Here is a 22,066-nt window from a genome sequence, read left to right as displayed (position 1 = left end):
ATCCACAAGTTAATAGACACACTGTCACTAAATACTCGCAGGCAAATCCACAAGTTCATAGAAACGCTGTCGCTAAATACTCGCAGAAAAATCCACAAGTTAATAGACATGCTGTCGCTAAATACTTGCAGGTAAATCCACAAGTTAATACCGGGAATGCCTGCTAAACATCTTAGAGTCACTAGTAGCGATTTGGGTAGTGAGATGTCTATCGAGGTGATCACCATCAATCAAAAAACTGTCACTTACCGAGTGATTTCCATGCCTGGAGATGCCGCCTGCCCTTTACATTCTCTGTGTTACATATTGCACGGCCATATCAGGATCAATCTTGATATCCGGAGGAACATTGTGTCTTATGTATTGAATGACTGGGACAGGTTCAAGGTGTGGACTGATGACGGTACAGGAGATAATTATACTACACAGGAGCACTAGAAGAGTGAAATGCTTCAACCCTTCACCTATGGTTCTGCATGTGAGTTGATGGCTGCCACTGAATTGTTCGGTTGTCGCTTTCAAGTCTACCAAAATGGTCAAATATTTTACACCTTTGGAGAACCGCCAATGGCTCTTAAACATCTTAGATTTACAGGTGACGATTTGAGTAGTGGACACTTTGATGTTTATGAATATTTAAACTATTAAAAGCTGGATGTGAAGTTATCGATGAAGCCGGTTGTATGCTTACAACGCTTGACAGATGCCGAATGTCACTTCAACACAAGTCCTGCAAATACAGTACTAACGTAGTTGAAACAAACCATAAAACTCAAACCGATTATGACAGCAGCAATCCAAGCTGTGAGAAAACAGTAAAAAGGAGGCGTGTCAGATGTCGTGCTACATTTTTCTGATGCAGCTAGATGAAAACAACTTTGTGAGGCTGCTGCCAAATACGTGAAGAAAAATCCACAAGTTAATAGACACGCTGTTGCTAAATACTCGCAGGCAAATCCACAAGTTCATAGAGACACTGTCGCTAAATACTCGCAGAAAAATCCACAAGTTAATAGAGACGCTGCCACTAAATGCTCACAGACAAATCCACAAGTTCATAGACATGCTGTTGCTAAATACTCGCTGGCAATTCCACAACTTAATACCGGGAATGCCTGTTAAACATCTTAGATTCACGAGTAGCGATTTGGGTAGAGAACACTTCAATGAATGAAACCTGATATCTTTACAACGGTTGACAAAGACAGAATGTAACTTGAACACAACACATCCTCCAAATACAAACCTGATTGAAAGAAATAATGATAATCAAATCCTTGATGACAGCAACACTCATAACAGTGACAAAACAATTACATTGACAATCATGTTACGTTATTTTTAAAATGTTTTCTTTTCTTTTTCATAACTTATTTAACACACTACTTTTCCGTTGCGAAGCGCGGGTATTTTGCTAGTAAAAAGAATAAAACTTGAAAAAAAATAGCTAGTTCAAAATTACACCAAAGGTAAGGATTAATAATAGAAACGGTTCTTAATACTGCCCAGTGCAGGAATGGGCACAAACCCTGCACTCCTTATCAAAAGGAAAGCATAAAAGTAAAATTAAAAATTTGGATGTGAGTGTCAGTAGGCTTTGCGCCCTAGCAACCAAGTTATTGAACTATTCTATAACATTTCAGTAATTATTTACCGCTCTGATGCTAATCTTTCTGATCATAAAACATGTCAACAATTGATGAGAAGAATTCATAATTAATTGCAGAATTATGGTATTTGAGAGTTCCTCTAGAGTACCTCATTCTCTTGCATGATTTGGCTCAAAAACCAATCAGCACATCCATCATCTCATAACAGGCTTGAGTTTCAAGTTTGGTATTTTTCTGTTCAGCCGTTTTAGCTGTAGACTGTCCTCAAGAAACTGTGACACACACACCCATCATCGAGATATCAAAGTTGTTAGTTTCAGGGGATCCTAAAATGTCGAGATCCATCAAAAACCAAAGATCCAATTTTTGTCATATCTAAAGCTTTTGCTCCTTCTCCGTAGACAATAGGTTATGGTGGGGGAGGGTGCTAAGCAAAAAGTGCATAATCATAACATAAAGTATCAAGCAAAATGATCACAGACGTGAGCACAATATTATGATTTGACTGAAGACTTTAATTTTCTATGACTGTTCCTTGGTCTTTTAAATTTTTTTGAAGACAAAAATATTCCATTGATGACATCTTTTTTTTTCTATTACAATGTGTTTTAAACGATGTTGAAAATTAACTATGTCCTTCCATGGTGATCAATTGTTTTCTTGTGAGTGCCACCATTTTGTTGAGTTCCTTTAGATGATACATTCATTACGAGGCAAGACTATGCAATGCATCATCAACCCAACTGATCTTCTAATCCTAACCCTTTTTAGTATATTCCATTTATGAAAATATTTTCTACTTTTTGACTACAATGTCTTCTCAAGTGGCACGGTGGCGCAGTGGGTAGCGCTGCTGCCTCGCAGTTAAGAGACCTGGGTTCGCTTCCCAGGTCCTCCATGCATGGAGTTTGCATGTTCTCCCCGTGTCTGCGTGGGTTTCCTCCGGGTGCTCTGGTTTCCTCCTACAGTCCAAAGACATGCAGATTAGGTGGATTGGCGATCCTAAATTGTCCCTAGTGTGTGCTTGGTGTGTGTGTGTGTGTGTTCGCGCCGTGCACGGGGTTTGTTTCCTGCCTTGCGCCCTGTGTTGGCTGGGATTGGCTCCAGCAGACCCCCGTGACCCTGTAATTAGGATATAGCGGGTTGGATAATGGATGGATGGATTGATGTCTTTTCAATTTGACGTTTGTTACGAGTCCCTTTTAGCTGTGTCCCGATTTTGATCCTTGTTTTATGTCCTGAGCTTCCATTTATTTAATTCAAATCTTTGTGTTTGACTTTTTGCTTGTTGTTTTGACTTTACGTCTTCTTCCAATACTCTTTTCACGTATAATTGCTGCTTCCTAGTGCGTTCTGTACACATGCACTAATGAATTACTGATAATGACAACCTGATCTGTGTTGCTTTCATATCACACATTTTCACTTTATTTTTATTTCTATTTCTCTAACTCTATCCCAGAGAGAAATTCGAAAGTTCTTGTTTTAATTACTTAAAATGAAATCACCACTTTGTTGAATTTTCAGGGTGTAATCTATTTAATGGAGACATTTTAGTAGTATTTGTCTTTATTGATAGTGGGGTCCACCCAGAGATGTACATTTATTTTCCATCACAGTGTCACTCCAAGGACTGCAGGAGGTGTCCTACAGGTGTCCAGTCATGAGAGGTGTCTGCAGGCAGTGCTGTTCAGGATCCTCATTGGTCCAATGAGCAGCAGCTCGTGCTTTCAGGCAGCTTGTTCACATGTGCCATTCTTTCTCCTTTCTCTCCCTTCAAAGGCTTGTTGAGTGTAACAGTCTTCTGGGTAGATGGCTTGATTCAGTGGAGAAGACGATGCCTCCAGTGATGGAGCTCCCTGCCTTTCAGCTGGAGATAGAAAGTAAAAGGTAACTATCAATTGGACAGACATCATATGGTTCAAATGTTGCCCAATACCTGGCTCTCATTCACTCTTTCTTGTGCTTCACAGGAAGGCTTTTGATGACCTGACTGGCCATGTTGACTCTTTGAAGATGCAGGGTCTCACCACTGAGCTGGCTGTGCAGGAGTCCTTAGAGCTGATCAGACGATTTCACTCCTTATGGGAAAGAGCAAGCAAGGAACTGGAAGGACTCAAACCTGCTTCATCTACATGTGAGCAAGGAGTTATGAGCAGCCAGGTAGGAAAGTTGCCAACAACCATTGAAAGACCTCTAAAAAGCCAGTTCAGCACTGAACCACTCTCCTGCACCCTTCACAACCACAAGCACTTCTTCCTGTCTGCTTAGACCTTTCATCTTCCATATAGGAGACCCCAGCAAGCACAGCAGAAGAGGCAATGAAAGAAAAACCCTGTGAAGATATTAGTCAGCAGCAAATCCATGAGAACCTGAGTGAAATTGACGGACTGAAACGAAGCAAAGAAGAACCAGGCAGGTATGAGGAACAGAGAGACTCAAGAATAACTTCACAATATAAAATGCCTGTGCTGTTTCTCCCACAGTTCCTATGGTGAACAAAGTTTTTCACTCTGATTAAATTAGACCTCCATACAAACATACAGAAAATTCAAACTACCAGTAAATCATAGGCAGATAACAGAATAAAACGAGCTGCTCAGTCGGTAGGAACTGTGTTACTAATAAGAGAGTTCATAGAATCCATTGCTATCAGTAAGTTGGGATTGTTCATAGTGTTAGACCACATTGTTTCGATTTTTTGGACAATCAGGTTGCCCTCATTTTTTACAGGTAATCATAGTACACATACAAATCTGAGTGCGTGGAACTTTTTAAAATGATCAACACTCACCTTGGTTGCTCACCCCATTTTATACTCTTTTTCGGTCCACTTTACTCTCATTTCCTCTTTCCTTTCTAGTCACTCTGATAAAGCTGGGCTTCCCTGCCATCCAGAAGTCAAAGAACAGGTCATCACAAAACTAACGCAGGTCTCACAGCAGAAAGCTGAGCTCCCCCAGAAGTTTCAGTGGCCAGAAGCTGCAGACAAGCAGGCTGCTCTGGACAAGTGTCAGACATTATCGGAGGAAGCCAAGAACCTGCTGGGGTCAATGGATACACTAAAGCAACAGCTAGAAGACGAATCTGCCTCTGACAAAGATTCTGCTAAAAATGTGGACATGTCGTATGAGGATCTCCTTAGACATTTACAGGTTAGTATTTGTTGGACAGCTTCAATTCGGTTCCCTCAAAGGTTTACACTGTATGGGGGTTTGAGTAAAAATCAAAAAGTGGTTTTATTTTTGGGGGGCGAGTTAACACTGCTGCCTAAATTTTCAGGGACCAGGATTCACATCATAGGTCATTGCTCATCTGTGTGGAGTTTGCATGTTTTCCCTGTGCCGGTGTGTGTTTTTGTTTACCTCTGTGTACTCCTGCATTCTTCCAACGTCCCAATACCTTGCAACTTATATGATTTGGTGACTTTAAATGGGCCCAGTGTGAGCAAATGTGCCATGTAGTGGTTGGTTCTTCCTGGCCATCTGTAGGTCTATCACCAAACTAGGTGATGGATGAGTGGCTTCATTATTTGCTCTCCTGAATAAAGCTATTGGAACAAAAAAATGAAATCTTAAATATTAGGAATAAGCAGATGTTATTTTTGATTGCTCCTATTATGCAATTATTCAAAGGGTTTACTGAGATTGAATCTTTTTGCAGGCAACAGCTGAGGATCTGGAGGGAAGTCTTAGTCAACACCAAGGTTTCTTTGAGCTGCTGACCGACTCTAAAGCCACTCAGCTGTCCCTCCACGAAGAGATTCAATCTCTGCAAGTCACCCTGAGCAGCAAGAGAGCAGTGGAGGAGGCCCTGGAGAGGCTCAAGGTAAAGCAGCAGAGGGCAGAATTAATGGGACAAGTTTTACTGACAAGAGTGCTGGGTACCTGACGGTGACCAGGGAGCACATTAGTGGGTACAGATGGATAGTCAACTCTGGCACACGTTCAGGTCATTTTCTAGTTTTAACATTCAAAAATGACCTGTTCTATTTTCTTACATGTGGGTGTCCTAAAAAAAATGATGCATCATCAGTCTTTATCTGCATACTGGTACATCATTCTATAATTTTGAACAATTGTGATAGAAACAGTAAAGGAATTGGCAATCAATCAGCTTTGTTACTTTGGGAAAAAAAAACTGCTTTTAGTCCTACTTGTCTTATTGAGAAGTTTAGCACTGTTACTTGGTTAAAAAAAGATCTATCTATCTATCTATCTATCTATCTATCTATCTATCTATCTATCTATCTATCCATCCGTCTTGCTTTTTTTTTATTTTTGCGATGGCTGCATTATGCGTTATCCCTCAGTGGATACACGTTTCTTTAGTGATCATTAGTTTCATTTTCAAACAGGCCGCCATGCTTGTTTGTGCTTATCATTACAACTTCATTTTGCCACTGACTTTTGATTCTTGTCTTGCCACGTGGTTATCATTTCCAGTTTTAAATCTCGCACAGTTTTGACCCCTTGCTTTGTTTTTGATGAGGTTTCTGTCTTTTTTTTTTTATCATTCTCTCAATTATCTACATACACATATTATGTTCCAGCACTGGAAACTAGGTTCAAATCTTGGCTGCAACTTTATGGTATGATTCGGATTCCTTTTAAATTTTTTCCTGGTTTATTATACACCTTTGCTGGAATTTCTTTTTTGTTTTTGCGGTTTTGACATGTGCTGACTATGACACAATTCTTTAAAAATGTAAGTGAAAAAAGGTCTTTCAGAGGGTTGGAATGTAACACCAGGCAGGAATAAAATAAAACAAGTGTCAAAATGAGAAGTCCAAAAACTAAAAAAAATTAAAACAGTAAAACAAATGTAAACCTGGTCTATAATCCTTTCCCTGGCAGGAATGACATCTTATTATAAATCTGAAGATTTGGATATGGTGATGTGCATTGTCACTTCATAGTGGCAGTGAGATGACATTGTGTGCCACACCCACATGACCAACAACAGGCGTCGTAATTATTAGCAGCAGGGCAGCATCCACATTAAGAATATCTGTAATGGTGCTGACAATAAAAAAACAAACTAACAAAATGGTGGTATGAACTGGGTTTCATTTAGTGTTTATATCATATATTTGTAGCCTTTTTAGTGTTAAATTTACCCCCAGAAAAATGAGTTGAAAAGTTTTAATTTTTATTAGCAAGGAAAAATATTATTACTCGTATGTATTATTACATATTACTGAAATATGTAAATACCAAAACAACAAAAATACAGTAGGAATGTGTGATGTCCTCTACTGTACTGATGCAGATATAGTATTGTCCTTCATGTGACATGTTTTGAAAACAGCCACCAATGCACAGTCCAATGACACAAGCAGGTCAGTAGAAGTGTGTTTCTTTCTGCATTTTTCTTATCATATCTTTTTTGTTGTTTGTACATGAGAGGGTAGAATGTCAGTATCTAATCCTCATGATGGACATACCCCTTGTGTTTTTGAAGACCACCATAGCACAAGGGTAGTGATTTTTATATTTCCCCTGCCACGAACATTGACAGTTGCTGCATTAGGATCAGTGCTTAGAGGCTAATTTATTTCTTGTATTGCTACTTGATTAAAGTCATTTTTCCTTTTACTGGTGCACTTACTCACACAACAGTAAACCTATAGGTGACCAAATTCACAAAGCTTATCAAAATGAGCCAGGCTCAAAAATGGGGCTAAGGATTTTAAATATAAAATGTTCAGTAAATGTCCAGGATGGAGGATAGGGAAATATTAACCTTTTGTTCAAAGAACAAATGAAACAAAAGTTTTTATAATTATAAAGAATGAAAAACTAATTTAAAAAGAGCACAAAAATTGCAAGGCAGTAAAATGGACTACAAAATAAGAAGACATAGCTGAAAGCAACAAAATCTTTTGATCACAAAATCAAAAAATAGCACCTTAGTCAAATGCAGGGGTCAAAAGCCAGAAAATCCAATAAGCAAAAACAAGAAAATATAATTAAGGACTACAACATGCAATGCTGAAAAACTGCAGCTAGAAATGCAGCTGCATCATCAGGTGGCCCTGCCTCCTTGGGCTCCACAAAGAGATTACGACATATATTATTAAGAGCAAAGAAATCAATATACAACAAAAATATTAATGCTAATGTTACATAGACAAACAGCCCCAAATGAGACAAAATGAAAACAAAATATATAAAAAAATTTATTCGAAAAACAGCAACATAAATAAATAAAACAATAAACAATATCAACACACAGCAGCCATAGAAGATGGATGGATAACAACAGAAACATAATGGCTGCTATATATAACAGTTTGGGCTTGTTTATACTTCACGCTCAGAACGTGTACGCGCCCATATCATGGCTGCCACGCGATCCCAGCGTTCATTTGACGCGTTCTCTGAGCAGGTCCTCAGAAATTAACGCAATGCGTGCGCGAGTTGCAGTACCAGCAAAAAGTCAGGGGGCGCAGTGTGCTAAAAGTTGGAATGTGATGTCAGAGTCCCTGCTCACTATCTACATGTGACAGAAAGCCGCTTTGCGGAGCCTACGAGATCGATGTGCGCGCTTCGATGTTTGATGAATGGTTCGATGTGGTGAAGCAAAATGCCGACATACAGATGCATTCGTGGTGCTTCTATATTCAAACGTCACGTATTCCTGATCGTAATGACAAGAAACATTTTAAAAGTCTCACATACCATCTTTTGCACCGTCTTTTTTCTCCTGACCTAACAGCAGCGGCAAACAGCAATAGATCATCACACAGAACACATTAAATGTATGATATTCCAACTCTCTGCACATTTAGAATCCTTAGATTTATACTTGATATCACTTTCATGATGAAATACATTAAAGTATGTATGTTACATTTTACAGATAAATCATTAATTTTGTTTAAATAATGAATACTGTTAATAATTACACACATGTGGGTGACATGGTGGCGGAATGGTAGCACTGCTGTCTCGCAGGGAGTCATGTCGCTGGTATTCTCTGCCTGGAGTTTACATGTTTTCCTGCTGGGATTCCACACTGTGCTCCGTTTTCCTTTCAAAGATATTCAGATTTGGTGACACTAAAATGATGCCAGTGTACGTGAGTGCTTGTATTCACCTTGTGATGAGCTGATGCCCATCCAGGGATTGTTTCAGCCTCATGCCCAATGCTTGCTGGAATGGACACATCCCTGGATTGATGGATTTAATCATTAAACATCCTTTTCAGAGATATTGCTGTAATTTGTCATCGGAATTTAATGGGTGTTCCAGGCAATTCATAGCACAGCGAAGCCGAACCTGTTCTCACAGTGATGATATCTCGCACTGCCACCTGGTGGATTCCTCCAGATTTCCGTAAAGTACGCACACAAATATAAACAGTAAAATGCTTACGTAGCAGGAGCATCCACTGCAGCATGCGTCACGTCGAGTGAAGTATAAACCTGGCCTAAGAGGAAAGTCAGTTGCTCTTCATGTCATTCATATTTCCTTCAGAGAGCTCCCATACCTTTGTCTTCCGTGTATTTGGTAATCTCGTGTTTTTCATGTTCATTTCAATTTCATCCTTGTTTGCTTAATAAACTGCTGTGTCATGATGTAGGGTGCTGTATAAAACAAACACTGGTTGATTGATTGCTTCCAGTAATATAATTAACACCTAAAATATTAAGTGAACAAGCATGTCAATAATTAATAAGCAGTCTAACAGTGCATACTGTAATAATTGTACTTAACTTTGTATTCACACAGCTGTTGAGCTACAATCAGACGAATGCTCCAGCCTTTATTAAAATGTAATCTAATAATAACTGTGCTCCTGCTCTGAGTTTTGTTAAGAGGAGACCTGCTGTGTCCACAGGGTATCCTAGAGTCGGCACCCCATGAAGTAGAAACACTCACTCAGCTAAGCACCCTGGGGGATTCGCTGAAACTTCGCCTGACGTCCTCCGGCTGTGTGGCTCTTACCCAGGAACTTGAAAATCTACATGCTCAGAACCAAGACACCCAAAACAGGCTCATGGAGTTGAGGGAGCGTTATGAAGATTTGTGCTTCCAGCTGCCCACTTCTGAAAGCCCTGGTCAGATGAGCCAGGAACAGGAGAAAAGGTCCAGCTCAATGAGAAAGGAAGCCAGAGATCATGATCACATGGTGAGGCTGGTTCCATGGTGTAGTGTGCACACAGGGAGGGGATGGCTTGTGAAGGCACTGAAAAAACAATGACAAGGGGTTCTTAGACAGTTTTTGGTAGCAGGTCCTCCATTCTCATTTATCAATCTAAGGAATAGCTGTATGTGTCACTGTGATAGTGTGGGTCCGGCTCCATTCTCCTTCTTCTCATTTGAGAGCCTCTCAAACCCAACACCGTTGATAATCATGACTGGGATGAGCTGTACAAATGAGGACACCACATGAAGCAAGGGGAAGGTGCAGAAATGTTCAGTGCTATTATTAAAAACAATCCAAAAGTGTTCAAAAGTGCAGTGCTCCAATATCCATAATAAATAAATACTCCATAAAAAGGTGTATCAATGGAGGTTAAAATCACAATCAATAAATCCATTAAAAACCAGGAAGCTATCTTTACTTAAAAGCCCAGTTCTTTCTTTCTCTCTGGCAGCTCCTCTGCTTATCCCATGCTGGCCTTGCATCAGAGGAGTTGCCCTAACAGCAGACGCAGCTGACCTTCCTCAGGTTCCGGGTCCCTTCTGTCCCATGGCTATGAAAAGGCTCCCTCTCTGGACCTCGGCTTGGGTCCCCAATGGTCAGGGCGCTCACACTGGGGATCTCCTCCCAAGCCTCCTCGACCCTGCTGCCTTCCCCCTCTTCCACACATTTAATCTTCGGTCACTCCTCATTGTAGCTCAGCTGGATTGACTCATTCCAACCACCCCCACCCGAGTGTGGACCACACACTCCTCTTCGGGCTCACTTCCCAGCTGCCTGCTTTCTCTCCCTCAAGCCTGCTCTCCTCAGTTCGCTCACTTCCTCAGCGGCTCCTTCCGTCTCCTACCTTCTTTCTTTCTCCTTTTAACCTCCGTCTTTTCTTGATTCTTGATTCTCCCTTCTCTCGCGCTTCCCCTTTTAAAATGGGGACTTGCCACAGCTGTGTTGATTAGCAGCTCCTGGCATCAATTGGGGTCACAGATGATCCTACACCTGTGCACTAACTGCAGAGAACAGGAAACGCTCGCCATGCTACCACAGCCCTCTACACAAAGATGTGAATGCAGTGATTATCTATTTAAAATGCCAAACAGACGCGGACCAAATGTTACCACAGTCACACTTCTTGCTTTTTGTCTGACAAGACTGTTCCTTTATTCATTACGAGGGTACGTGGGGAATACCTTTAAACAGACATAATTTTAAGCAGAGTTTTAACCTTAGTTACAAGGTCAGGTGGGCCACCATCTTTCATGATCTGTTGTCTTCATGTGCCTCAGTGAGGGGTGTCATTGGAAGAGGCATTCCCTCAATCCACCCTGGAACTTTCCTGGGCCCTGCTAGTTTCTCAGGACTTCATTTCCTGGGGCAGACCATGACTCCCCAATCCCAATGCCTTCTTTCCTACTTAATGACAAGGCCCCTGGAGTTCCAGCCACCCTGCCGTGGTACCTCCTAGACTATGAACTTCATAGTCTCTCCTTTTGTCTCTCCTTTAAATTCTTTTAGTGAAGGTTAGGAGCAGCATGTCAATTATTTCTGACCATTTGTGGCCCCTGAAGACTTTCTGACTCTTGTTCTTGAAATTAAAAAAGAATTCCAACTTACTTGAAATACTATCATCTTACTAGGAGATTAAAAAGTTAGGCATAGCAAGTTTATTCTCTCAACTGTAAATCGTGTGGCTACAGCATGAGTTCAACACTGACTCACTGGTCACTCAAAGAGAGTCATATAATGTTCTGTCAAAGTGCATACACTCTTAAATTACACCCGCCTGATCTGTTGGTATGTCTGCCAAAAGAAAGGGCAGTTTTCTAGAATAATTGAGGTGACCGAGAGAAAAGGCCTCAAAACTACAAGCCACAAGGTCGTCACGGAGAATCAAACTTGGATGACCCGGAAGTGCACTGGGTTGACCATTTACCCCATCACAATGATGCATCAGCACTACGCACCTCTGAGGGTTGTTGCATAGCAATGCCATAGCAACAGGTGCTCAAAATAGAGATGCTTGAAAAAACAAAGAAGACATCGGAAAAAGAATTAAAAAAATATATAACTATTAGAAAAAGATTTTCAGTCAGGAAGCTTATGCCAAAGATAGGTTTCTATGATCTGAAAAACCCTATATTTCGAAGCACAAATGTAACTAAATGTAATAAAAGTTATTTAGAATTAACCCAAACTATGGAATTGTAAAATGATTTGGATTAAAAAAAGTGTCAGCCAAACACCTAAATCTATATATTGTTGTTAAGCTCAAGTATGTGTAAAATGGAATAAACCGTCAATCAGTAAAAAAATACTCTACCCAAAAATGATATGATTTTTTTATATGTTACTTAACTCATATAGTTTGCAGAGATGGCAGAAAAAAAATAGTCTCATGTTTTTATGTAAATGGACATAACAAAGTTTCTGATTGTATAGACCCAATGGTGACCAACGTGGCAAAACAGCTAACCATAACAAAAATTTTTGTTACTCGTGTCGCAAAATTCACACGTCAAGTCATCCAGTTGTACGCTCACAACGTGCAAAATGTGTGTCCTTTTTGCTAAAATATTGTTAAATTAAATAATCTCAGAAAAGGATAGTTGTCAACAATCAGGAAGCCCCTTCACATGGGATTGAGCTTTTGAATTGAAGACCCACCTCTCCCCTTCATTCATTGGTCAAGAGTCTTGTTGACATATGGAATATGCAACAAGAATAATGTGACATTTTCACATGGACATTTGTGATATTATTTGATGTTGTTTCGCATTGGTCGCCATTGGGTTCTGTAGAGTCAAAAACTTTGTTAGATCCATTTTCCATGAAAAAATGAGATGAAAACTCTCATCTGCCACTACAAACTGCATAGAGTAAGTAACATATATAAAAAATACCATTTCTAAGTGGAGTATCCCTTTAAGGACTCATCTGATGTTAGTGGACGCCTTTCTGAGCAGCTAAACGGCTAGCTTTGCAGTCGTCATGGCCCATAACAGTGATGGCAGACTCTTAGAAGGACAAATTCAAGCAGATGTAGTTGCACATACAGTATCAGTAAAGCAAATTTCTTGTTTTTTGTTTTTTTTTATTTGGCTTCAGGACAAAGGAAGAACTTTGGAAAATCTAAACGTGCAAGTGGAAAATCTTCAGTCAACATCGGATGCCAGCGGCACTCATCACAAATGTTCTGGGTTGAATTTGGACATTCAAGAAGACCCCCGGCGGCAACACAGGTAATTTTTCATCATTGCGCTGCAATGCACCCGGCTGACTGGGAACTAAGGAAGTGCGACAACTGTGTACATTTGTAGACATTTGTTGTTCTTTGTAGGGCACAGTTTACTTTTTTCTTCAACCTCTTAGTTGTTTCTGTGCTTTTACTTGAAGTTTAAAATTCTTATGTTTCTCTGGCTCACTTTCTCTATGCCAAATTGCACTTTTGAGTAGCATTTTGGTCACTGTATTGGATTTTATGTCACCTACATTTTCACAAGGTTACTCATTACTGTGCATCATTAGTCCAAATTGTGAACCGAAAGGAGGAAGTGTAACAGCGATCACACAGACCTCTAAGAGGAGCACCGCTGATGAATGTTCTCCTCCTCTCTATATTCTTTGTTCCCTCTCCTCAAATAGTCAAGTGATGTGAATAGGTAAAGCCATGTGCTCTTGTCAGACTGCTGTGGACAGCTCCTCATTATGGCTGCTAACAGGATTTAATCAGTGCTGCCTAGTTGGTGGCTGAGGCTCACTGAGCGCCATTCTTTACTTTTAAATAGTATGCTCTTTCTGTCTATCTCTGTCTCTCTGTTTCTGAAGTGCAGTATATTCAGCGGCGCCTCACCCAACTCTGGCTTTTCAATTACAGTACTGTATATCCATCCATTTCTGAACCTGCTTAATCCAACCAACCCAATCCATGGAGAAACAGACTGAGCCTGCCCCAGTAGCACTAATCTGGGAGGCCTAATTTAGAATATCATAAAGTTGTAACTTACCCAATTATTTATTGCATTAGCACTTCAGAATGCAGAGCAGTTTCCAAGAGTGCAGTCTTGGTCATGTTTTGTATTTATATGATGTTTGCTTGTTCTTTCTGTGTTCAGATAAGCTTTCTCCTAAAGTCCAAAGAGACGCCAGGTTGATTGGGAACACCAAATTGGCCTTTGTGTGAGGGGGTCTCTGCCATGGCCTGGTCTCCCATCCAGGCTCTCATGTTGATTCCTGGCTAAGCTTGGGCTCCTTGGGTTTGGACCAACGTGACTCTCAGTACCCATCTGTAATGATTTCATCCCCGGCTTTAGTCTTTTAAATACTTTTTTGTTCCTTTTGCTCGTGTTTGTGTATTGTTTACATGTAGTTTATAATGAAACTGGTTTTTCAAATTTTTTGTTTAACTTGTCAACTATCTTGTGATTTTCTTCTCTTTGTCCTTTTGTATTTTTAATTTGCAGTAAGTGGTTCTCAGTCCTGTCCTTTGTATATAGGGGTCCATTCTCAGCCTTTATAAAAGTCTCAGTGGCCTCAGCCCACCATATTAGAACATAAAAAATGTTGATGAGAACAGGCTATTTGTTTAATTTCTCCAAAATAACATCAAGTCGAGTTACGGTCCTACTATCTACCATACTACTTGGTATCTTATTCCATATGTCCATAGTTCCCTTGGTGAAGAAAAACTTCCTAATGTTTATGTGAACAGTTTCCAACTGTGTCCCCATGTCCTTGATTAACTCACTTTAAATTAACAGTCTCAATCCACTGGACTAATTCCCTTCATAATTTTAAACACTTTAATCATGTCTCATCTTAATCTCCTTTTGCCCAAACCAAAAAGGCTCAGCTCTTCTAATCTTTCCTCATAACTCATCCCCTGTAGCCCTGGAATCAGCCTCGTCGCTCTTCTCTGGACCTTTTCTAGTGCTGCTGTGTCCTTTTTGTAGCCTGGAGATCAAAACTGCACACAGTACTGAGTACTCCAGATGGGGCCTCGCCAGTGTGTTATAAAGCTTGAGCATAACCTCCTTAGACTTGTACTCCAACATCAGGGCGCTATATAACCAACACGTTAGCCTTCTTAATGGCTTCTGAACACCGTCTGCTGGTTGACAGTGATGAGTCCACTAAGACCCTTAAGCAGTACTTTCAAGCTTTTGTTGTTTAGCTTTCCCAACTTTGGATTTCCTTCCTTTTGATCATCTGTGTTTTTGAAATTTTGCTTTTGTCTTTGGGTATTTGTTTTTGAATATCTGTCTTGATTCTATTTGCTTTTAGACAACATTTTCTTAACAGTTAGCCATTTTGATTTTTTAAGTGAATGTTTTTATTGTTTTTGAGCCAGGCATTTTACATGGTTTCCCTCTCCATGCTGTGATTTATAAGCTTTGCCTCTCTTTTATCTGTGTAGGCCCCAAGCCTGTTTCTTGAGTTTTGGGGGTCAGGCTTACTTAGTGCTGGTGAGGCCTACTTAGTGAACTATTTGGGAATACAAATCTAGTCTTTAGAATTGAGGCCTGCCATTTGAGTTCTGTAAGTGCAAACAATCATAGCAGGCTACAGGTAGATGAGAATACATCTCCTTGCACTGATAAGCTAAGTTATTCTTAAAGTCGAGGAAGTGACCAATCAAACTCCTTATCTTTTTTAGCTGACTGCCTTGGTTCCTTTATTAGGACTTTTCCTTCTGCTGTTTTTGAAGTTCTCCATTTTTCTAAGATCCTTCCAAAGGTGTGGTTAACATTTCTTAATTTTTCCTTATAGTTCATTTGCAGATGATCTTGTTCAGCCTCAAAATAGTGAATTACCCTGGGAAATGAGCCTGTCTCCACCGCTGCCTGACTCAATGGACTTCAGTTTTGTAGCACCTCCGCCTACTGACTACATCTCAGAGGTAAAATGCAACTTGTTTTGTCTTTTACAAAGATTACATCTTCTTCAAGACATTTTAATGTATTCTAATTGAGAAGGAGCATGATGGGAGAAGGCATGTGTCTTGTATACAGTAAGTTCTCCTTCACATATGTGATAGTAGGCTAGCTTGTGTGACAGCCATGTCTGTCTGTCTGTGTGGATTGTCCCACCATGCAGTGTGTAGGTAACTTCGTCCTGTGCTTGACGATTGGGTGGGCAGTTTTGCACTGTGCATATGCAGGCACTCTGCAGCATTCCTGTCATGGAGGTTAGCTTTCCCACAGAGATTTGCTTGCCAAAGTGCATTTGTAACTGAGGTGTTTTCACATCATCCTCCTTCTCTTTCTCACCATTAGCCTCTTGAAGAAGTAAGTGAATTCCATCCAGCCAAGCCACTGACAGAAACATTATCCAGGGATAAGCTGCCAGACACACAGGGGCAGGTAAGGAAGAGATGGATACGGCTTCATGAGGAAGTCTCTCTCCCTGTACTTTTGTCAGATCATAAATGGAAAGCACAAAAATTCACTAATTCATTTTCCACATTTACTTATTCAGAACTAAGTCATGGATTGGCAGCACTGAGTGCAAGGCTGGGACCACAAAAAACAGCATGCGTGTTTAACTAAAATGATGAATGTCAGCTAGTTTCCATCCTGAAATGCATCCATTGTTCCTAACACTAGAATGGAAGCGAGTGGCGATGTCAAATCCTAACCCAGACACGATGCGTGTGGAGTTTGTGGGTTTTCTCTCGGTCCTCAGGTTTTCCTCGCTCTTTCTATTTTGTGTAGGTTACATTAACCGATGATTGGGCTGATATTAGGGAGTATTATAGGTGTGTTCATGAGTATGCCCTCTAAAGTCATGGCACTCAGTCCAAAGATGGTTCCTGCCCTGCAGCCAGTGCTGCCACTGTAGACTTCATTTTTCAGGAAGAAGTTGGCTTGGCTTGCTTATTGAACAACAGTACAGAGCAATTTCATGGTTTAAGGACCTAGCCAGGCTGATGACTTCCATTTCTCTTTTTTATGGGCCAGAAGGAACAAGAAATACACACTGAGTGTAGTCAATAATACAGTTTGTGTGTAATTTGGGGATTCAAATTCTAAAGTTTGATTCAAGGATTAAAGTGAATTCACAAAGTTGATTTCATCTCTTGTCTTATTTGTTTTTTGTTTATGCAACGTTTATGCAATCAATGACATGCATGTGATCTTCTCAATCATGTGATGTTTTAAATAATAGAATCAATATGGCGCTGATTGCATACTGATCTTTGATCTTCTTAATGGTAGTTATCTTTAAGCCAAGTAGGCCTAGCATTAGGACTTGTGATCTGGTAATAACCTTTTTCTGAATTTGACTCCACCCAAAAATGGTATTTTTTATATCTTACTTACTCCATGTTGCTTGTAGTGGTTGGTAAGAAAAATTTTTAATCTCATATTTTTGTGGAGAAATTAAATATTAAATATCCCAGCAGCATCTATAGGGGATCAACACTGGATAGTATCAGACAAAGTGAAAACACCCACGTAAAAAGAAAAAAGATCCTCACGTAATTCATGTTGCATAATTCACATGTCTGCTATCCATTTGTATGGTCAAATCATGCAAAATAAATATGTGCAGTTTTTGCATTAGGATGACAGACATGTTTCGTCACCAGTGAACGAGATGGAGAGGCAGATATTCAATTCAAATGCACGTCATTGTGGGAAAGACAACTTCCTTGTTGGCATTTAATCCGTAGCTTTTAGGAACTGTCGTGGAGAAAAAGTCTTTCTTTTGAAAGAAGGCAGTCTCTGTGTCCAGATTAAAAATCCATAAAAAAATGTTATTACACAGCAATGTAACAAAGAGACTTGACAAATGTGGTGAAAGTGCTTAAACTAGGAAGTGCATCAGTTTATGTTATGTTTCTCATCATCTATGCCAAATATGCTTCTCCTTCCAGTTCTTCCCACTATTTCCTAATGTCCATCACTTGACCGAAACTGGCCATCAATACTTCATACCCTGTCCCGGTCCCCATCATTTTACCAAAAAGTATTTATCGGTCAATTACACAATTCCGAAGCCAGGAAGACCCATATATGGGATGCGAGGCTCCTGAAAAGAAAGTTACATGATGTACAAACATCTCTCAAGGTTGAAGTTTTAAGCAGCTGAATTTCCGAAACAATGGCCTGCGTGGTTTTTTTTTTGGTTTTTTACAAAATGGCGTCCTTGACTTTTCTTTTGAGCGTGTTATTGTTTGAGAAAGCAAGTAAAAAGCTGAGCCAGCCTGAGGCAAGTTTATTCTTCAAGCCATCTGTTTCATTATGCTTAATAAAAGAACTGAATTTTACATATTACTGTGTAAATGTCATTTTATATTAATTGATAATACAGTAATCCCTTCTCGATTGTGGGGATTGCATTCCAGAACCCCCCACGATAGGTGAAAATCCGCGAAGTAGAAACCATATGTTTGTATGGTTATTTTTATATATTTTAAGCCCTTAGAAACTCTCCCACACTGTTTATAAATATTCCCCGCACAGTTATACAGTAAACCCTCGTTTATCGCGGTTAATCCGCTCCAGACAGATAAATGAATTTCCACGAAGTAGTATTCTTTATTTATAAATCTAATATTTTTGCAGTTAGAGCATAGAAAACCTGTTTACGACCTTCTAAATACATTTTTTAACATTATTAGAGCCCTCTAGACATGAAATAACACCTTTTAGTCAAAAGTTTAAACTGTGCTCCATGACAAGACAGAGATGACAGTTCTTTCTCACAATTAAAAGAATGCAAACATATCTTCCTCTTCAAAGGAGTGCGCGTCAGAAGCGGAGAATGTCAGAGAGAGAGAGAAAAGTAAACAATCAAAAATCATTAAGTCTGTTGGGCTTTTAAGTATACGAAAGCACCCGTAATAAAGCGGCCGCAATGAAGGGATCAATGTGAAGGTAGTCTTTCAGCATTTTTTACAGGAGCGTCCGTATCTTCTAAGCAAACAGCCTCTGTGCAAACAGCCCCTCTGCTCACACCCCCTCCGTCAGGAGCAGAGAGTGTCAGAGAGAGTGAGAGAGGCAGAGAAAAGCAAACAATCAAAAATCAATATGGGCTGTTAGAGCGTTGAAGTGTGCGAAGCACCACACGGGAAGCATATCGTATATCATTGAGGAGTTTTATTTAATACGTGCTCTGATTGGGTAGCTTCTCAGCCATCTGCCAATAGCATCCCTTGTATGAAATCAACTGGGCTAACAATTTGAGAAAGCATTTGCCATAAATTAAAAGACCCATTGTCCACAAAAATCCGCGAACCAGCGAAAAATCTGTGATATATATTTAGATATGCTTACATTTAAAATCCGCGATGGAGTAAAGCCGCGATAGTCGAAGTGCGATATAGCGAGGGATCACTGTACCCTATAGTTTAATTTTCTATTGATTAAAAATACATAAAAGTAACTGTTAATACTATTTTGCATGGCTCCTGAGTTGAGACCCCTGCCTGAGAGTGCTGTCCTATAAACTCAGTCCACAGGACATTGTCCTTATCAGTCTTATAGGCCCGATTACATGTCCTCTGGCTTTTCCTGCTCATTTCACAGTATACCCCTCATTTCATGCATCTCTGCTGAAGCCTCTACATTCCTCTTGTGCCCTAAACTGCCAATCGGGTGGAGGGGCACCATAAGTTTGAGATACAAATAATTTTGTTTTCTTGGAAGGAGTTTCAAAGTGGACGAGTATGCTCCTGAGTACCACTTGTGGGTACCGATGTGTGATGTAGAGTGCATGCTCCTCGTCTTTTAGCCTTACTTCATCAATGCTTTCCGAACAATTCGGATGTTCATATTTGGAGTTCTTGTCATTTGTAGGGGGTTTATGTGGTATTTTGTCAATTCTTTATGTGTATGTTGGTCTATTTGGTTTCTTACAAGTAAGGGTTTGATTTCTAAGGTTCTTTCATATTCTCCAGTGTATTCAGCAGGGGGCGCAGGGTTGGAGTAAGTTCTTTTGTAATTGCCGCATGTTACATAACCCGAAACTATACAGATATGATATAAAAAAGCAATACCCCTCCCTTAGTAATATGGAGGTAAGAAATCACATAGGAGAAATAACTTTCTTTTATGACAGTTTACACGGCATAACAGACGTAGGAAGCCATGACAAGACCTTTCAGGTAGTTGGGGCCCGATTTGTAGAGTTTGCCATTTTCACCACTACGCTGGAAGGATTTTCAGGATCGGATGACGTTATCTCCCATCCGTCCGTCGGCTTCAAAGGTGTGCCGGGCAATGTTCCAAGGCTTTATACCCTTTCTCCATGTGAAGGCCCCCACTTAGCTAAATCATGCCATTCCAAACAAGTTAAAGAAGATCCAATGTCATGCTGACTCTGACACACTGAAATAGTACAATGCTCATTTCACAGTTGTTCTTAACTTGTCTTGTCTTAAAAAGCTTGCCTAGCAGTTCTTATAAGGTGAACTCCTATGTGCTAAATCTGGCTTTGTTTTAGCTGTACATGTGATTAGAAAGGAAAAGCAGATTTAAAATACTTAAACTTCTATTCTGATTACATCCAGTGAATTCACAAAGTTGCATTCAAATACCACCTTATACAATATTTCATTATTTATGTGAAATAAATGAGCTGGATGTTCATTATCAAGCTGATGATGTTACCAGACTTGACAGTATAAATATGGCAGCAAACATATACTGCCTTTTCCCTCAAAGGATAAAAAAAACCTTGATCTTCCTATTGGTAGTTAGCCGTAAACCAAATATCCCTAGTGGTGGGATATGTGTTCTGGTTATGACCTTTCTCTGAATTTGACTTTAATTTTCATTTTCCCCTTTCAAGTCCCAGTTGCTAGGCTTTGTTTCTGTCTCTTAGTAATCTGATCCTTGCTTGTTTTAACCTTGGCATTTTGCTACTTAATCATCTCCCTGTTTTTTTGTGATCACAATACTCCTCGATCACCCTGTGTGACCAAAACATTGGGAACAAGATGGCGCTCACCTCATGCTGTTCCTGTAGGTGTCATGGCATCAGCAATGCTGTCACACTCTTAATCATCACTGATGTCTGTTTGGGGCACCGATTTGTTTCCTATGAATTCTTCATCCTCTTTCTTGAACCCTCCTGACTTAAAGGATGCTCTCCCCTTCCTGGCCAGATGTGCAGCGGCCACTCAGTCCACCAACCCTTTCCAGTCTGTACCAGCTGCCACAGTATTTTCTCACATATTCAATAATGGCCACTAACACAAACACCCTAACATGTTTTTATAAACTATTTTTATTTGGGTAATGCCATGTCAAATCATTACACTTTTTGACCTCATCACTACAGATTTTAACAAAACTTGGCATGTTAATTTAGGGTGTCCTAGACTTTCTAGGAATCCCGATATTTCACACCTTGGTAATAACCCAAAATGGCAGGAAATATGTTGCAGTGATTACACAGTCCTAAAAAACTGAATTCAAATCCCAATCGATGCCATGTGTAGTCGCTGAGCAAATTCTTAAGACCACTATACTAATACTGGGTAGGACCACCTTTTGCTCTCAAAACTGCCCCAGTTCGTCATAGCATGGATTCCACAAGATGTTGGAAACACTCCTTTGAGATTCTGGCTTATGTAGACATGATTGCATCACACAATTCTTGCAGATTTGTCATACCCTGTTCTGTCACCTCCTAAAGGTGCCCTATTAGATTTAGATCACGTGACTGAGAAGACCACTGAAGAACACTGAACTCCCTGTCATGTTCATGACACCAGTCTGAGACGGCTTTTGCTTTGTGACAAGGTGCATTATCAAGCTGGAAGTAGCCATTAGAAGACAGATAGATAGTTTGATCTGTCTGTCTGCTTGTGTGTCTATCGAACGAACGAATGAATGAGTGAACAAATTAATTTTATTTGTTCCCAGGGGAAAATTTGATGAATAAATTGTGGCCATGGATGGATGCACATGGTCAGCAACAACACTCATACAGGCCGTGGCATTCAAGTGATGATTGATTAGTATTAATGGGCCCAAAGTGTGACAAGAAAACACTCCCCATACCATTACACCATCACTAGCATCCTAGACTGTTGACACAAGGCAGGTTGGGTACATGGATTCATGCTCTTGGTGTCAAATTGTGACCCTGCCATCTGTGTGCCTCAGCACAAATGAAGATTAATCAGACCAGGCTACATTTTTCCAGCCTTCAACTGTCCAGTTTTGGTCAACTTGTGTCCACTGCAGCCTCAGCTTTTAGATCTTGGCTGACAGAAGTGGGTCTGACGTGGTCTTCTGCTGTTGTAGCCCATCCTCCTCAAAGTTTCAAATGTTCTGCATTCTGAGGTACATTTCTGCCAA

The 22,066-nt window shown here is 40.1% G+C and overlaps 1 protein-coding gene across 12 annotated transcripts in view; it reads left to right on the top strand.

Annotated features, from left to right (window-relative positions):
* Nucleotides 1-22,066, top strand: part of syne2b (spectrin repeat containing, nuclear envelope 2b) — a 437,867-nt gene that overhangs the window by 174,660 nt on the left and 241,141 nt on the right. For all 12 annotated transcript variants that reach the window (XM_039741095.1, XM_039741096.1, XM_039741103.1 and 9 more), the window contains 9 exons: nt 3,393-3,500; nt 3,584-3,773; nt 3,902-4,029; nt 4,474-4,765; nt 5,274-5,438; nt 9,456-9,746; nt 12,861-12,994; nt 15,522-15,651; nt 16,028-16,114. In XM_039741095.1, the coding sequence (XP_039597029.1) occupies nt 3,393-3,500; nt 3,584-3,773; nt 3,902-4,029; nt 4,474-4,765; nt 5,274-5,438; nt 9,456-9,746; nt 12,861-12,994; nt 15,522-15,651; nt 16,028-16,114 (1,525 nt within the window). The remainder of the gene's footprint in view (nt 1-3,392; nt 3,501-3,583; nt 3,774-3,901; nt 4,030-4,473; nt 4,766-5,273; nt 5,439-9,455; nt 9,747-12,860; nt 12,995-15,521; nt 15,652-16,027; nt 16,115-22,066) is intronic.

This window comes from Polypterus senegalus, chromosome 18 (assembly GCF_016835505.1).
Source record: "Polypterus senegalus isolate Bchr_013 chromosome 18, ASM1683550v1, whole genome shotgun sequence".
In the NCBI taxonomy this organism is placed as follows: domain Eukaryota; kingdom Metazoa; phylum Chordata; class Cladistia; order Polypteriformes; family Polypteridae; genus Polypterus; species Polypterus senegalus.
Note: the sequence above shows the minus strand (reverse complement) of the source record. Positions and strands in the feature narration are given on the sequence as shown.